The 17,809-nt window shown below is 38.3% G+C and overlaps 2 protein-coding genes across 2 annotated transcripts in view; one reads left to right on the forward strand and one right to left on the reverse strand.

Annotated features, from left to right (window-relative positions):
- The window catches only part of HAUS6 (HAUS augmin-like complex, subunit 6), a 44,418-nt gene extending 32,103 nt beyond the window's left edge, over positions 1 to 12,315 (forward strand). The window contains exons 12-17 of the mRNA XM_005869590.2: positions 330 to 411; positions 3,037 to 3,103; positions 3,406 to 3,591; positions 8,427 to 8,562; positions 10,077 to 10,679; positions 12,149 to 12,315. Coding sequence (XP_005869652.1) covers positions 330 to 411; positions 3,037 to 3,103; positions 3,406 to 3,591; positions 8,427 to 8,562; positions 10,077 to 10,679; positions 12,149 to 12,210 — 1,136 coding nt within the window. The 3' untranslated portion in view covers positions 12,211 to 12,315. The remainder of the gene's footprint in view (positions 1 to 329; positions 412 to 3,036; positions 3,104 to 3,405; positions 3,592 to 8,426; positions 8,563 to 10,076; positions 10,680 to 12,148) is intronic.
- A 4,039-nt stretch (positions 12,316 to 16,354) lies between these two features.
- The window catches only part of RRAGA (Ras-related GTP binding A), a 17,161-nt gene continuing 15,706 nt past the window's right edge, over positions 16,355 to 17,809 (reverse strand). The window contains exon 2 of the mRNA XM_005869591.2: positions 16,355 to 17,809. Within this exon, the coding sequence (XP_005869653.1) occupies positions 16,811 to 17,752 (942 nt within the window). The 5' untranslated portion in view covers positions 17,753 to 17,809 and the 3' untranslated portion in view covers positions 16,355 to 16,810.

Raw genomic sequence — 17,809 nt, forward strand, 5'->3', positions numbered from 1 at the left:
GGAGGGCCGGAACAAAAGCATGGATGGAGTGTTTGTGTGAACTAATATAAATTCAAACATCATTACATAAAAGGGTATGGTCTTTTTTTTTTTAGTTTTATTCATTTCAAACGGGCCGGATCCGGCCCGCGGGCCGTAGTTTGCCCACGGCTGGTGTAGATGATACTTTGGACACGTGTATAATAGTCTTTCAGAATCGAATAACGTGTTGAAAGAAGAGGAGCCCCTGGAATATCATCCTCTGTCATCTAGCAATGGCTTTCCTTAAAATTTAAAAACATATTAGAATGGAAAAACATAAATAGTAATTAATTTTTCTGTTCTTTTAGATACACCTAAACAGCATAACCAGGAAAATGATTGTAGAAGAGCTAGTGATGTACTGGGAACTGTATATGATCTAACCAACAGGTAAAACAAAATTGATTTTCTTCCCCCTTTGTTAATAATAGTCCCATCTTTAGCCAGTTTCCAAGCTTTTTTAATGTGGGAGAGTTCATAATTTTCTTCTCTTAGACAGTATTTTTCCACTGCGAGTCTATATTTTCAGGAAACATTTCTGATACATGGGCATATTTTTTTCTTCTTTATAAAAATGTTGGGATTCATGGGAATCGTCTCATTTTTTATGAAAAACACATATATGGAGATAATCTAATGCAAGTTTGGGAATTTGAATTCTTGTCTTTTCTGTCTGTGAACTTCTTTGAAATCACTTGTAGCTTTTGACTAAACCCAAGAGTTTAGGAACCTTTGAGATCATCCACTTTGTAGTTTTCAGCCTGTATCCTGCAGCATCCTCTGGTTCTGTGGATTGAATCTAATTCAGCCTGTTGGCAGTCCCACCTTTCCCACTTAAACCTGAGCAGTTTGCTCTTTTATCTCTATTATATGTTGGGGTTTTTATATGCCATTTGATAAAAAGTTCATTCTTTTAAACAAAGAAAGGCTTCTGCTTCATTTAAATCCCATAATTTAACATATGAAAAACTGAAACTACTTAATTTGTTGTAACTTAAGGCGTATTCTTATATTTTTATTGCCTGTTTTTTTCCTGTTACCCCTTTTTGGCCCATAAAACTGATGCCAGATTATATAAGAAAAAAAAAATTTTTTTTTTTAAATCCTCACCTGAGGATATTTTTCCATTATTTTTAGAGAGAGTGAAAGGGAGGGGGAGAGACAGAGAGAGATACATTGATTGGTTGCCTGATTGGTTGCCCCCTGCACGTGTCCCAACCAGGGCCAGGGATTGAGCCTGCAACTGAGGTACGTGCCCTTGACCTGAATTGAACCCAGAACCCTTCAATCCACAGGCCAACTCTCTATCTACTGAGCCAAATCAGCTAGGGTTATAAGCAAAAATCTTTAAACTAAATCTATGTAATATACTTGGGGAATATATTTGTTTTTTTATTGAAATTAAGCATTATTAAGTAGCAATTAAATACTCCCTTGGGAATAGCCTTTGGGAAGAAATAGTCTTTTTCTTCAAGGAGCTCACCATCTTGTGATGGCATCTTAGTAGCCTTGGTGCATAGATTATTGGCTCTCCATCACAGAGCTTTTGGTCATTTTAATGTTGAGTTTTTGGAATAATTAAGATAAAATTGCAGTAGATAGTTAATTTTTTGCCTTTGATATGTAGATTATATTCGGTTTAGGAGAAGCTGAAATGAACAATTTCAGTGATTTTGAATTGTTTGGAAGGAGCATATTTGCTATTTTATAAAATATTTGCAAAGTGTTAATTTTATATTTCTGGCTATGAACAGAAAGTAAAGCACTGACATTTAAAAAATATATATGTGTGTGTGTATTGATTTCAGAGAGGAAGGGAGAGGGGGAGAGAGAGATAGAAACATCAATGATAGAGAATCATTGTTTGGCTACCTTCTGCATGCCCCACACTGGGGATCGAGCCTGCAACCTGAGCATATGCCCTGACTGGGAATTGAACCCTGACCTCCTGGTTTATAGGTCTATGCTCAACCACTGAGCCATGCCAGCCGGGTGCACTGACATGGTTGATGTTGAAAAGTGGTCTCTGGTAATCCTGCCTTTCATATAACCTAGAATAGAAAAGCTTTTGGCCACAAGAAGACCCAGTACATGATTGAATTTGAAAGTTCTTTCAAGATGAAGATAAAGTTGTCAATGCTTAATTAAAGGCTTTAGAAATTTAATAATTTATTTTATAATTATAATGAAAATGTATATAAGGTTTTTAAAAGAAATATGTTTATTGATTTTTTTTTTTAAAGAGAGAGGGAGGGAAAGAGATAGAGAGATAGAAACATCAACAAGAGAGCAGCATCATCTATCAGCTCCCTCCTATGCCCCCTACCAGGGATTGAGCCCGCAACCTGGGCTTATGCCCTGACTGGGAATTGAACCAGTGACCTTTTCATGGGTCAACATTCAATCACTGAGCCACACTGGCTGGGCAAGATACATAAGGTTTTTATGTTTATTCAAAGGAGCAAGGGAATGTAAGAGATTAAGGAATACTATGTGCAGAATGCAACAAACAAAGTGAATAACCTTAGGACTATTGTTAGTATAACATATTTCTATAGAGCAAAATTCAGCATAAGAGATATTGATTTTGGTCATGAAATATCAAAAGAATCTGAAAGTCTCTGTTACAATTAAATTCTGTGATCTAAAGATTTAGGATGTTGTAATAATGCCAGTCTAATTAATTGAATTTCTTCTTACCCTTTATTCAAGCTTTTGAGTGTTCATCAAATCATTTAACCCTTGTAAAAAATGCTGATGACTTAAAATATATAGCAGGTAAGGCAAATATTTATAATTTGGGAGGCAGATACACAAATTGAGCTGCAGTACTGCTCTAATTGTCACCATACCTCCGTAGAATAAACTGCCTTTTGATGACCGGGACGAATTGAGAGAAATCGTAACGGACAGATACGGGGCAGACAGTTTTTTAAGAATATTCAGATATATAAAGTGTATGGGATTCTTTCCTCCTCATAACTTGGATTTGTTTTGTTTTATTTTTCCTTTTAGCCCTGCTTCTTCCCTGTTTCAGCCAGTTTCATCATCAGATGGAAATAGTGTTACAATATTTGAAAAGGTACATTTTAAAACAATTTTTAATTCTGATTATATTTAGTATAAAATATTTATTTTTGTTGATACCCCAATTAAATTAAAATTTTATTTTCACATTTCCCAGTATTTGCACATTATGTACCATTTCGATTTACAATTCCCTGTTGCTTCTACAGGGGAATATTGGAATTATTTAATTGTGCCAATGAACATATAATTTTACAATAATGTTAATAAACTTGTATAGGTTCATGATAACTCAAGAACCTCTAATGAAAATCAGGCACAATTATTAAGGTTTTAACATATGTCTGTCATCTTCAGGACATGAAGATTGGAACATCTAGAGAAGAAACTGAAACAATTTCTAAGAAAACACCAGAGTGTGAAGGGAAAGACTTTCCATCATCATATATTGCAAAGAATACAGAGAGAAGTGCATTAGGAGGACCTCTGCCAGTTAAAAAAATTGATCCATTCCAGAAAGAGCAAGATCACCTGGCAGAAGAGGTTAGAAAAAGATTGTAAAAAGTATACTGAAATATCTGTTATTTTCTCTATAGTGTTGTGATTGAAAATGAAGTACAGTTAATTATTGATTTACTGGGAAATTTGGGGAAGGAGGTCACAGATAATATATAAAAGTCATGGTTAAAGCAAAATTGCTCCTCCCCAAAGTAGAAATAGATTTCATATAAACTTAGTTAAGATTATTTCCATGCTTTAGAACTCATGTCCCATCCTATAAATATCCAAAAGTATAAAAATAATAACATGTATGCTATTTTTGGAGTTAATCATTACATATCAGTTGTTGGGTAAATATACCCAATGGTTATGCTCTATTAAAATACTTCATGAATGATGTCTGTTGCTTAGCTGAGCTTCCTCTCTTTTTGAATATTAGAACAAAATATTATCACTGAGCAAAGTTTTTGTCCTGCTTTCTAAGTATTTCAAAATAATTAGGTGCATCATTGTTCATGATCTAGGTTTTCCTAACTTAATGCTGTTCTACTTTTTATTGACAAGTGTCTACAATTTACTATTGCTCAGTAGTATTACAGAACTCAGTTTACACAAATGCTCAAGCATTTCTAATGTTATTTTTATTACAGTTTCCCACAACATCCCTTAGCATTGTTTGAATTTAGATAAGCATTCAGAGAATAAATCAGCTCCTGAGAGACTAAAAGAAAAATTTGGCTTAGTACTCTTAAAAAAAAAATAAAAAATATTTTTCCATTGATTTTTAGAGAGAGTGGAAGGGAAGGGGAGAGACAGAGAGAGAGAAACATCGATGTGAGAGAGACACATCAATTGGTTGCCTCCTGCATCACCCCCCCCTCCCCCCCAGTGCTAGGGAACCTGCAACCCAGGTACATGCCTTTGACCAGAATCGAACCCGGGGCCCTTCAGTCCGTGGCCAATGCTCCGTCCACTGAGCCAAACCAGCTAGGGCTAGTTTAGTACCTATTGATTTAGGTATTGGAGTTCTCTTTTATCTCAATTTTGATTAAAAGTAAATGAATATTGTCCAAATAAGAGAGCTGGATGTCAGACATTTTTCTTGTTTGTAACATGAGGTTGGGCCAGTTTTATGGTCTCTAAATATTTTTCTTAAAAATATTTTTATTGATTTTTAGAGAGAGAGGAAGGGAAAGGGAGAGAGAGAAGCATCGATGTGAGAATGAAACATGGTTTGGCTGCTTCCTGCATGCACCCTACTGGGTAATCCAGCTGAAACCTGGGTTTGTGCCCCAGACTGGGAATAGAACTGGCCACATGTTGGTGCATGGGACAATGCCCACCCACCTGACCCACAGCAGCTAGGGCTCTAAGTATTTTTAAATTTCTAAAGTCCTATTGTTTTCTTTGTTAGGTGATTACACTAATGAAAAGATGGTCAGTCTTTTTTCTTTCCCGGTGGAAGGAAAGGCACATTCTCTGGTTAAAAGTATTTATAGTAGCAGTGGAATGGATGTGATGGAAAAGGAGAGCCCTAAAAACCTCAAAAAGCTCTGAAAATAAAGTGAAATGAATCTTATTTAATAGTGTTGGTGACAGGAATATTTAGTATTTGAATTCTAAAAAGCCCTGTTTTCACAAGGGAGGGTAAGTGCAGGCCAATTTGATTATGGTTGTTGGAAATTTATTCTTTATGGATTTCAAGGGGCAGGTGTTTTTTTGGATTTATTCACTTTTAATTAATACAGAGTGCTATTTTCATTTTTTTTTTTTAAATTAAATCTTTATTGTTCAGGTTACATTTGTTCCTCTTTTTTTCCCCCCCATAACTCCCCTCCTCCCAGTTCCCGCCCCACCCTCCTCACTTGATTCTTAGATTCACTTGTTGATAGATGCATGTTTGTTGTTCACAATTTGTGTCTGTATCTTTATTTTCTTCTTCCTCCTCTTAAAGGATACCTTTCAGCATTTCGTATAATACTGGTTTAGTGGTGATGAACTCCTTTAGCTTCTTTTTATCTGTGAAGCTCTTTATCTGACCTTCAATTCTGAATGATAGCTTTGCTGGATAAAGTAATCTTGGTTGTAGGTTCTTGGTATTCAGCACTTTGAATATTTCTTGCCACTCCCTTCTGGCCTGCAAAGTTTCTGTTGAGAAATCAGCTGACAGTCGTATGGGTATTCCCTTGTAGGTAACTGAGTTTCTTTCTCTTGCTGCTTTTAAGATTCTCTCTTTGTCTTTTGCTCTTGGCATTTTAATTATGATATGTCTTGGTGTGGTCCTCTTTGGATTCCTTTTGTTTGGGGTTCTCTGCACTTCCTGGACTTGTAAGTCTATTTCTTTCACCAGGTAGGGGAAGTTTTCTGTCATTATTTCTTCAAATAGGTTTTCAATATCTTGCTCTCTCTCATCTTCTGGCACCCCTATAATTCGGATGTTGGTACGCTTGAAGCTGTCCCAGAGGCTCCTTACACTATCTTCATATTTTTGGATTCTTTTTACTTTTTGCTTTTCTGGTTGGGTGATTTTTGCTTCTTCATATTTCAAATCTTTGACTTGATTCTTGCACTCCTCTGGTCTGCTATTGGGTGTCTGTATAATAGTCTTTATTTCAGTCTTTATCTGACCTTCAATTCTGAATGATAGCTTTGCTGGATAAAGTAATCTTGGTTGTAGGTTCTTGGTATTCATCACTTTGAATATTTCTTGCCATTCCCTTCTGGCCTGCCAAGTTTCTGTTGAGAAATCAGCTGACAGTCGTATGGGTATTCCCTTGTAGGTAATTGAGTCTCTTTCTCTTGCTGCTTTTAAGATTCTCTCTTTGTCTTTTGCTCTTGGCATTTTAATTATGATGTGTCTTGGTGTGGTCCTCTTTGGATTCCTTTTGTTTGGGGTTCTCTGCGCTTCTTGGACCTGTAAGTCCATTTCTTTCACCAGGTGGGGGAAGTTTTCTGCCATTATTTCTTCAAATAGGTTTTCAATATCTTGCTGTCTCTCATCTTCTGGCACCCCTATTATTCTGATGTTGGTACGCTTGAAGCTGTCCCAGAGGCTCCTTACACTATCTTCGTATTTTCGGATTCTTTTTTCATTTTGCTTTTCCGGTTGGGTGTTTTTTGCTTCTTCGCATTTCAAATCTTTGACTTGATTCTTGCGCTCCTCTGGTCTGCTATTGGGTGTCTGTATAATATTCTTTATTTCAGTCCGTGTATGCTTAATTTCTAGTTGGTTCTTTATCATAGCATCGAGGGTCTCATTAGTTTTCGTGACTCTCTCCTCAAGTTTATTGACAGCTTCTAGCACATTTTTGCAAGCCCTCAAAATTGCGATTTTTAGCTCTATATCCTCCATTTCTGTCATGTTTTTTTGTCTCCGCATTTTTTATGCTTTCTTGGTGCACCCCCTAGTGGTCTTTGTGCGCAGTCTTGTTCTAGTTGAGCCTTGATTGTTGTAGTTAATACTAGAGGGATTTGACCACCAGGCCGACTGGCTGTGTGAATCAGCTGTGTCTGCCGCGGAAAACTTCTGTCCTCTGGGGAGGTGCTAATCTAGCCTTTGCCTGAGGCGATCTGGCAAATGGCTCTGCGCAGGGCTTGGGCGGGGCGGGCTCAACAGGGCGGGCGGAGGGAGCCGTTATGGTGCCCTCAGTCCTGTTCCCAGAGGCTCTGCTTCTCAGAACCCCCGGAACCGCTGCAAACCTCGGAGGGAAAGCTGCCTTCCAACTGATGCCAGACACTCCCGCTTCTCCCGTTTGGGTCCGAGTCCCCAGCGATTCGCCCGTATCTGGAGCTCAGAGTCTGAGACTCCCCCCTGACCGAAAACGACAACCGCGCTCTCAGCCACCAGCCCGCTTTGCGCGCGCACCTCCGCACCTGAGTTTTTTCCACACTGCGCCTCCTCTGAGCCTCGGTGTGCTGTTATTTTTCCTTCTAGTTGAAGAGTCTCTCCTCAGCCAGCCTTCCTGTGGTTCTGGGAGATGTCCGTTCCGTCTTTTAGTTGTATTTTTGAAGTGGTTGTTTGCGGCAGCAGTCTGCGGTGTTTACCTATGCCGCCATCTTGGTGTCTCTCCATTTTGTATACTTTTTTCTTATTTTAGAAAGTATGCCTTGTTCACTAATTTATATTTGATAATGAGATTTCTGGCAAAGAAACATGTCAGAATGTATTCTATTTATTAATAGAAGTGTTACTGTGCAAATGGTTTATAATTAAGAATCTGCTTGCTTTAAAACTATCATTTTAGCAGATATGGAGTTGTCAAGCTCAATGATGTAGCAGATGGTAGTTTAGTTTTAGGTCACTGTGTAGTCAGAACTACCTCCAAATCTTCCTAAGTATAAAGAGTCTTATCTGTTCTCTCCTTTATAATGGGATATCCATTTAAAATAAGGGAGGAAACTGTTTTGTGTTACCTTATAGCAGCAATTTTCAACCGGTGCCGCAAGAATTTTTAAAACATGCAATACCTGACTATTTAGTCAGGGCCACTGACCTCTTTTCTCTTAGATTGTCAATAAAAAAAATGACAACAGCTAGTACAACAATAGCCATCTGGTGTGAACTAATAAAAATTATATTTATTATTTTTGTCATATCGGCATAAAATATATTTTTTGATGTGCCGCAGAATTTTAGTAATTAGTTTATGTGTGCCATTAAATGAAAAAGATTGAAAATGGCTGCCTTGTAGGATTGTGCCTAGATAGTCTGTAGGGAGTATCTGGGAGGTACACTGTTGAGTGTACTTTTATGCCATCTGCAGTGGGAAGGGCTGCTGACTAAAGTGCTTTCTGTTATTATCAGGGCTTTTTTTGCATTCTACCAATGAGCTTAATTTGGAGGTAATTTTTGCTTTACCTTTTCTTTTCTGTTTTAGGTTGTGAGGACAGTATTATCTGATTCACCACAGCTCTCTACAGGAAAAGAAGTAAAATTAGAGGAACTGATTGACTCTCTAGTTTCTAACCCATTCTTAACTAGGAAACAAATTCCCCGAACTCCAGAAAACTTGAGTAAGTTAATAATGTTTTCTCTATCACTTATTTTCTTTTTTATACATTACCATTATTAGAACTATGGTCTGACAAATCTTTTGGAAGCTCACTTTAAAACTCTTTTACTGCCCTAGCTGGTTTGGCTCAGTGGATAGAGCATTGGCCTTCGGACTGAAGGGTCCCGCATTCAATTCCGGTCAAGGGCACATGCCCAGGTTGTGGACTCAATCCCAATAGGGGGTGTGCAGGAGGCAGCCGATTAATGATTCTTTCTCATCATTGATGTTTCTGTCTCCTTCTCCCTTCCTCTCTGAAATCAACAAAAATATATTAAAAAACAAAAACTCTTTTACTTAAGTTTAGTGGCAATGGGTTTTTGTTTTGACGTAAGGGATTTTTATCGAAGTATTACATGTGGGCACTCTCACTTATATGGCAGTCCTCTTTAGTAAAATTATTTTGCCCTGATACTGTACAATTTTGTTTTTTGTTTTACTTGACTTTTTCCTGGAAAATATTTTAGTTGATCACTTAAAAAAATCCTCTGCCTTCACATCTGATCTGTGATCAATATTTATAGAGTATAGAGGTTTGATCTCCCAGGCAGTAAACCAGCAGCATCAGCCAAAAACTGTGTGCTCAGAGATCTTTCCTACCTCTCCTAAGCCAGCCAGAATGCCCAATACATTTTTTAAAAATATGTTTTTATTTATGTCAGAGAGGAAGGGAGAGGGAGAGAGATATAGAAACATCAATGATGAGAGAGAATCATTGATTGGCTGCCTCCTGCACACCCTCCAGTGGGGATCGAGCCCACAACCCAGGCATGTACGCTTGACTGGAATCGAACCTGGGACCCTTCAGTCCCCACTCTATCCACTGAGCCAAACCGGCTAGGGGCCAATAAATTTTCTTTTAATAACTTATAATTTGTGTAGATAAAGTTCTGATACTGTCCTTATGTAGGCACATCATCCTGGTTGAGTGGTTAAATATAATTTCCATTTTGCTGCTAGAAATAATATATTCAGATTTAAATTGATCACTTCAGGTTGAATTGAATCACAAAGCCTAACACACTGTTTTTGCAAAGTTGTATTGAACACAACCTTGCTCATTTGTCAACATATTGTTTATGGATACTTTCATGCTACAGTGGCAGAGTTAAATAGTTGACGTAGACCAGATGGCCTGCAAAGCCTAAAATATTACTTACTCTCTGGCCTTTTACAGAAAAGGTTTGCTGAACTCTGTCCAAAATATCTTTTTGATACATACAATTTGTATGTGCTGTACAAAAGTATATGTACATTTCAGGAATAGGTTTTGTTATTTGTGTGTGATTAGTTGGAGATAAGTTCTTTGATCTTGTTGGGCTTTGGTATATTGTGGAGCCTTATCATTCAACTAGCATATCTGTGGAACATATACTCAGTAGCTTTATCTTGAGCACTAGAAATGAAATGTTTATTTGCATGCTGTGTTTGGGAATATTGGTAAATTGTGTGTTTTTTTCCTCCCCCTTTAATTAGTCAGTGATATTAGGAGCTCATGGAGAAAAGCTATTAAAATAGAAGATAACAGAAGTACAGAATCAATTCAAATGGATACTGAACATAGAGAAGATTTTAAGGATATTGATTTTGGCATATTACATGAAACTCTTCCAGAAGATGTTGGTCATTTAAGTCTTAATAGCTCCAATAGTACAGAGGCCAATTTTAAACTGGAACCAAATAGTCCTATGAACAGTAGCATTTTCCCAGAAGATGTTGTGGGAGAAAGACAGACTACTCCAAAATCAGACTCCCATGTACAGGCTATTTACAATAGATATGAGGCTCTGAAAAAATCTCTTATCAAGAAAAAGGAAGAAACTTACCTCTTTAATTCTGAAATACCTGAAAGACACAAACAAGAATTGAGCCCTGCTCCTCAAACCATGCAAACAGATGATATGCTTAACCTGCTGGACACTCAAGATTTGCATACTGACTATACAAAACCATCTTTACGAATGTCCCTTGGTGAAAGAAAACGGTCTCTTTCACCACTAATCAAGTTTTCTCCAGTGGAACAAAGATTGGGGACCACGAGGCCATGTAGTCTTGGAGAACTTTCACCTTATTTAAAAGGTAAGATTAAATAAACCTGTGCGTGTTAACCTGCTTAAGTTTTCTCTCAACTTCTCATAAAAATTCTACACAACGAATGCTACATGATCTTTGTTAATGTGACAAAATATGCTCATTCTTTTGGCTAGGATGAGAAAAGTGTACCCATCACTATTATGGGTACTTTCAGAATCTCTAGTGATGTGTATGTAGTTTACAATTAGTCTGGGATGGTTTGAAAACAAACCAAAAACTTGAAACCTATTGCTTTTGTAATACAAACTAATAAAGATAAATTTCATCAAAATCTTCTTGGCTGCTGGAAGATGGTTCTAAAAAAGTTGAGAAACACTGTTATGTGGGGCGCGGTTACGGTGTTTTGGCCAGGATTAAGCCTCGGACTAATGAAAGGACAGGGTCCTCTCATTGCCACGTGCAAGTCCCAGCTGGAGGGCAGGGCCCTCCCAGCACAATCATAGCCAACGGCTGTGGTTGTAAGCTTGAACCTATGGTCCAAACACGTAGCCCCACGTGCCTTGTGATAGAGTTCGGGTGCATGTAGTTGAGTGAGGTTGAAACTCACGAGAATGCTGTAAACAACTCTGTTAAATATCATTTTTGTAATATAATATCTGTGATTTGCTTTAAAATAAATTTGGTGTGGGTGGGATGATAAAACAAGGTCAGTGTATTAGTTTTCTAGGTCTGCCAAAGCAAACTGAGTGGCTTAAATTGAAATTTATTGTCTCTGCAGACAATATGTTTTGGAGGCTAGAAACCAGCCTCAAGGTGTTGGCAAGAACCATGTTCTCTGAAGCCACTAGTCTAGAGGAAGATCCTTCTTGCCTCGTCTGGTAGCCTCGGGTGTTCTTTGGCTTGTGGCAGCAAAACTCTATACTTGCTCTGCCTTCCTCTTCACATGGCGTTCTCCCCCGTGTGTCTCTGCACTTTCTTATAAGGGCCCGTCCTACTCTACAATGACCTCATCTTAACTGATCATATCTGCAATGACCTTATTGGAAACTTCAACATATCTGTGTGGGGGACACAATTTAACTCATTAATAGTTAGTATTAAATAATTATTGAATTATTGAAGCAAACTACATTAGGTTAATCATAATTCTCTTTTATATATGTTTGAAAATTTTAAACGTAAAGAGTTAAAAAAACTGCTCTTAAAGCATGTTAGAACAGATATGGGTCTGGTGATAATTCATTATATGTCACTCTGATTTGCCCATGATAATTAAAAACTGGTATATTGAAAAGTATTCTAAGAGGGTTAAAAAAATATTCTAAGAGGGATATATTGATATTCTCTGGAGAATACCTCAGTGAGAATGATGGTAATTTTATCATAGTTAAATATCTATATGTGAACTTTATCCTTAAGAAGACTGAAATTTGCTACTCCTTGGAGTCTGTGCTATTTGATTTTTTTGGTAATGTTTGCGTATCCTTTTCTCTTTTTTAAAATCAATTTTGCAGAAGCAGAAATCTTGAATAAGAGCCTTGATGCAAAAGAATCGCCGTCTGAATTGAAGAGATAATTTACTTACGTTGGACACTTCAGTTGAAGCAAGTTGATTTAAAAATAGATTTATAGCCCTAGCTGATGTGGCTCAGTAGGTTGAGCATCCTCCCATGAAATGAGAAGTCACCGGTTCGATTCCTGGTCAGGGCACATGCCCCAGTTGCTGGCTTGTAGGAATTGTGCAGGAGGCAGCTGGTTGATGTTTCTCTCGCACATTGGTGTTTCTCTCCCTCTCCTTTTCTCTTGCTAAAATAAATAAAAACAACACAAAAACAAACAAAAACACCCCAGACTTATAGGGGTGGGTGGAGGTGGAGGAGTTATGGGGGGATAAATGGTGATGAAAAAAAAACAAAGCCAAAAAAATTTAAAAGCCCCAAAACTGATATTTTTCAAGGTCTAAAAAGTCTTAAATAATTCCCTTTAGCCTCTTCTGATGTTTTTAGGTAAGTGGAGTTGAAATGTGAAGTATTTGAAAAGCAAACATCAAGTTATGTGAAGCCATTTTGATTTCTTGAATAATCTTATAAGCATTAAGAAAATGGCAAAGTAGTAGTTAAATTTACTATAATTTCAGTTAACTAACATAAGGATGAGTAGTTTTTGATGTACATTTATTACATGGTTAAGATAATAGCCATTGAATACATTGATCTTTCATTTTAGGGAAATACAGAACTTTTATTATTAATGAAACATTCTGGTACTAACAAAAAATAAAAAATAAAAGAGAAAAATAGTGCTTTGAGCTGTGTAGTCAAAAGGACAAAGTTTGGGAAGCTCTAAATAGGTTTCATGATTGATTATTCAAGTAGGTTGATGCTGAAAAATGATATTTTATGGAATAAAGTGCATGTGGTATGTGAAGACTGGAGCAGAATGAATTTAGTAAAAAAGGAAAAAGATGGAAGAAGATGACACTTTTAAGGAATCCTATCAAACTGAATCCATTCATTGGGTTGTATAGCAGATTTATATTTAGTCTAATTTAGACTATGAGAATTTAACTTAACCCTACTTTTATATTTTAACAGAAAAAAATGCAAATTAAAAAATGTCTGTGTGTTTTCTTTTATTGGGGAGGGGGGATGGTGAGGGCACTGTTTTGTGGGAAAGGAGCTAATTTTGATTATATTGCTTTCTTCCTCAGTTCCCCAAAGCCTACAGAACAGTCTCAAAATAACTTGAGAAAACTGAACTTGGGGTTAAATAACTTGTTCAGTGTCACACAGCTAAGTCAGTGATAAAGCTAGGATTTGACCCTATTTTCTTTCCTTAATAAACCACAAGTAACTAAAAGGCCAGGACAGTAGGATATGGCTCAGAAATGGGAGCCAGATGTAAGGCCTCTTGTACAAAACCCTGCCTCACTCAGTCATGGTCTCTGGCCAAGAAAAGGGCTTGTCTCTAGAATCAAGTGAGTACAACCCATAGCTCTCCATGAATCAGGAGGAATGAGTACACACTGGAAGGCATAGCACCAACAGTACCCCTCTATCTTGTCCCAACTCTTAACCATTAAAATCATGTCCACTTGCCAAGAAACTGACAGGGAGAGGAGAAAAGGGGAAGGGAGAGTTCTGGAAGTAGGTAGGCTTAATTATCTTTCACTCATTTTGGGCTTCTCTAAGTTGTTTGTTCAATCCCAGTTTGAAGGCCAGTCTGTGAGAAAAGACAGAAAAAAGCACATATTTGCAGTGGAAAAAAAAAAAAGCTCCTAAGGTGCTATATTCCTTTATTAGTTAATACAACAAATAAGGGACTTTATAGGTATACTGGGAAACTAAGTTCTCTAGTCTATCTTAAGAAAACTCAGTATCTGTAAATCCAAAATTAATGTTAGGAAGGATAGGGCATCATCTAAGTACCAGAGCCATTACTAGTCAATATATATGATTTCATCTAATTCTTATACTGTTAAGATAGTGATTATTATACCTGTTTTGCAGATGGGCTGAAGCCAGGGAGCTTACATGACTTGTCTTAACTTCTAGAGTGCTGGGGAGCGTGATCGCGCTCCTGTCTTTCCCCAAAAGTGCCCGAAGCGGGAGCGCTATCCGATCCTCCTGCAGTGTCACTATTAGATGCTAGTAGTTCACTCTTTGTTGACAGATGGCACCTAAGTGCAGATTACTTATGATGCCGAATGTTTGTAGTTCTAAAATTGACCACTGGCATTATCTGCCTAATTTTCATAATTTTTTCCCTAAACTGCTATAAAATCAGCAAAAATGCTTTGGCAATTTTGGCATAGTTCCTAGGATATTGGTTGGCACTCAAAGGGTTAAATGGACTCAGGGAATCACCTGCAATACATAGATTCTATAGGTCTAAAATGGGGATTAGGAATCTGCATTTTAAATATGCTTCCTTGGTAATTATCAGACTAAAAAGCTTAAGAGCTAACCCTAGCCAAGTTAGCTCAGTTGGTTAGAGCATCATCCTGATATGCTAAAGTTGAGGGCTCAATCCCCAGTCTAACCAACAAAGCCACCCCACCAGGGCAAAGTCAATTTTATCTAAAGGCAAAACAGGAATTCTTGAGACCTGTATAAAAGGAAACCCTATTTTTTCCTACTCTGAATAAACTAAAATATGTTTAAGGACATTTTCCTCAATGCAAGGAAAGTGTATGCTAAAGTAAAATTCTCTTTTAATGTTACATATGCATAGTTCTCCCTAGTGAATGCCAAGTCTACATCCTAAATTTAAAATATTTGTGGGTCTCCAATGAGACCATTTGTAAATATGTTCTACATGCTCTAGTTCACTTGGCTATGAAACTTGCTAGATATAAAAAAGAACCATGCCCTTCAAACCACAAAATGATCACATATAGTTAACCAGTAACTTGATCAACAAAAATTTGTGAGATTCAGATACAAGCATTTTGTTACTGCCATTTTAATTATTAGAGTCACTAATGTGGTACTTTAAAAAGTACATTTATACCTTCAGAGGTTTTTTTCATCCGGAGCCTTTATAGTAACTTATTGCCAAAGGCTCCAAGTAGATGAGTTTAATTACTTGCATCTGGTTAGCTTCTTGCTCTTCACAGGTAGGGGACCTTGTCATCCACATACAGCTGTAAAGTTGTATTGCTTATATTTAATCTGTATACAGAGCTAATGTCTCATTTGTAAAAAGAGAGGTGAGTTGATCAGAGGTTTCTTGGCTCTAAAATATGTAGATTGCCTTAATCTTTAAGGCAGCTGGAAAGAGACATTTTAGATCTGTTTTCTGATTTCACCATACCACATTGCCAGTCCAAGTTAGGAATCTTATCCGTCCCTCAAAGTAGTTAATCTAAGAATCTGATTCAGTATTATCCAATTTCCAGACAAATGCAGATGGGAAAGTGATCTTGCCCAAAGGTGACCTAACCACTATTGAGAGAAATTATTTAACTTACTGGGCTTCAGTTTCCTCCATCTATAAAGGGAATTATATAAAGTAATGTACACTTCAAAAGCTAGGATTTTTATGATTAACACTTATCAGTGGGATAGTAGTGGGATGTAATAGCAAAGGGGGAGGATCTGTAATCATATTGCCTAGGTTCAGCTCTATTAGGCCATACCAGTTTTCTCATTTATTAGAGATAAAAGTAATTTACTTCATAGGTTGTGAGGATTAATAAGAAAATGCACATGAAGTGTTTAAGAATACCTGGCATTTAGTAAGGGTTCAATATGTTGCTAGGCTCCATGTCCAGTAATTTTGGAGTATGTGTGTGGGGTTGGGGCAAAAAGAATGGCTTAGTAGGTGGTATTGCTAGCTGACACAGTACTGAGTATGTGCCAGGCACCATTCTAAATGCTTTCTAGGTTTTAATTTAATCCTTTTAACAATCCTATTTTGTAGTGCTATTCTTACCCACATTTTATAAAAGAGAAAACAAAACCCAACAGCAAAATTAAATACCTTGCCCAGTTTACAGAGCTAGTAAGTGAAGGCACTAGAAAGAATACTAACTCAGCTCAGGTGGTCTAGCTCCAGATTCAATGTTCAATCACTGTTACAGTTGCTATGAAACATCCCTCAGGTGATGGGGGGCTAAGATCACAAAATCAAATTTACCAGTAAAGCAATACTTGTGGGCAGGCAGAAGCTTTAGATTTACATATTAACCCCTTCAAATTATTTCAAATAAGACCATATTTTAAATTGCTAACAGCAAATGTTTATTTATGACTGAAGCCAAGAAGAATTTATAAATGCATTTTAATATCTTGCTGATAAAATAGTAACATTCCACCTTTGCAATCTTGCAAGGAATACAGGAAGATATTGTAAAGGCTTTGATGTGTATATCTATTACAACCAGGTAATCGGAACACACACACACACACACCACACACCACACACACCACCTACTTTAGTGTTACACCATACCAACTTTTCAGAAAGGCCATCTTAAAGCTCTACTGGATAGCTGAGGAAATAGCGTCCGAGATTTAAAGAATGGGGAGCAGGGAAGAGATGGAAGTAGTAAGCAGCACACAATTCAAAGCCCACTTTGAAGCACACGACATTATGAATACTAAAAGGATGCGGGGGAGGGAGGGAGGGAAGGAAGGCAATTCAGCATCTTCAGAGAGAGCATTTGGCAACATTCAACGCATGAGGAGGCTGTGCTTGGGCCCATCCACTCTCTCCAGCTTCTCAAAGTGTTTCCTGGCATTGCGAATGTTGATCAGCGTGGCTGCAGACGGGATCGACGGATCCGACATCACCACCATCACGTACGTGTTTGAGGTGAAGATGTCGATGAAAGCGGCGAAGTTGGAATTTCTAACTTCCATGCTCTGGAAAGAAGCGGCCAATTTACTGCAGCTCAGCTTGAACTGCTTAATGATGTTGCTGATCTTCTCAAACCGGTGCACGTCGCGCTGCTCTTTGCACTGGTAATGGGAAATGACCAGGAACGTCGCTCTCTCGAACAGCAGAACTTCGTCGGCCTCGATAATTTGGGCAAAATTCCTCAGGTTCATCTCCAGCTGCTGGACGTTGGGAATCAGCTGATAGACAATGCTGGACCAGGCTTTGTACAGCGTCTCGTCCCAGATGGAGGTTCGGAAACAAGCGCACTCCAGGGGGCGAGACAAGCGCCTGAGGTCTTCCTCTCGCTCCTTAAAAATCAGGTCACGCTGATCCTCCTGAACCAGATCCATTTTGTGCACCAGGCAGAAGATTTTGGCATCAGGCGAGTTCTGGAGGATGGCCTCCAGACACGACTGGTAGTAATGCATGTCCTTCTCCAGTTCGCGGCTCTCCACGTCGAACACGTAAATCAGCACCTCGACGTTACGGAAGATGTTGTCTCGCTGGCTGGTGAAGTAGTTTTCCATGAAGGTGTCCTGCCCGCCACAGTCCCACAGGTTCAGCACCAGGTTGCCCAGAAACCGGACGTGGGAGTGCTCCACATCGATGGTGGCACCCAGGCGCCGGGTGTCGCGAGCAATGTAATTTGCAAAGATAATCGACCTCATGCTGGTCTTTCCCGACCCGCTCTTCCCCATCAACAGCACCTTTTTCTTCATGGCTGTATTGGGCATCACCCGCCGGGAGCCGCTGCGGACTGGGCCTCAGGGCGCGGCCTAACTGCAGCGCGG

Source organism: Myotis brandtii, unplaced genomic scaffold (assembly GCF_000412655.1).
Source record: "Myotis brandtii unplaced genomic scaffold, ASM41265v1 scaffold30, whole genome shotgun sequence".
In the NCBI taxonomy this organism is placed as follows: Eukaryota; Metazoa; Chordata; class Mammalia; order Chiroptera; family Vespertilionidae; genus Myotis; species Myotis brandtii.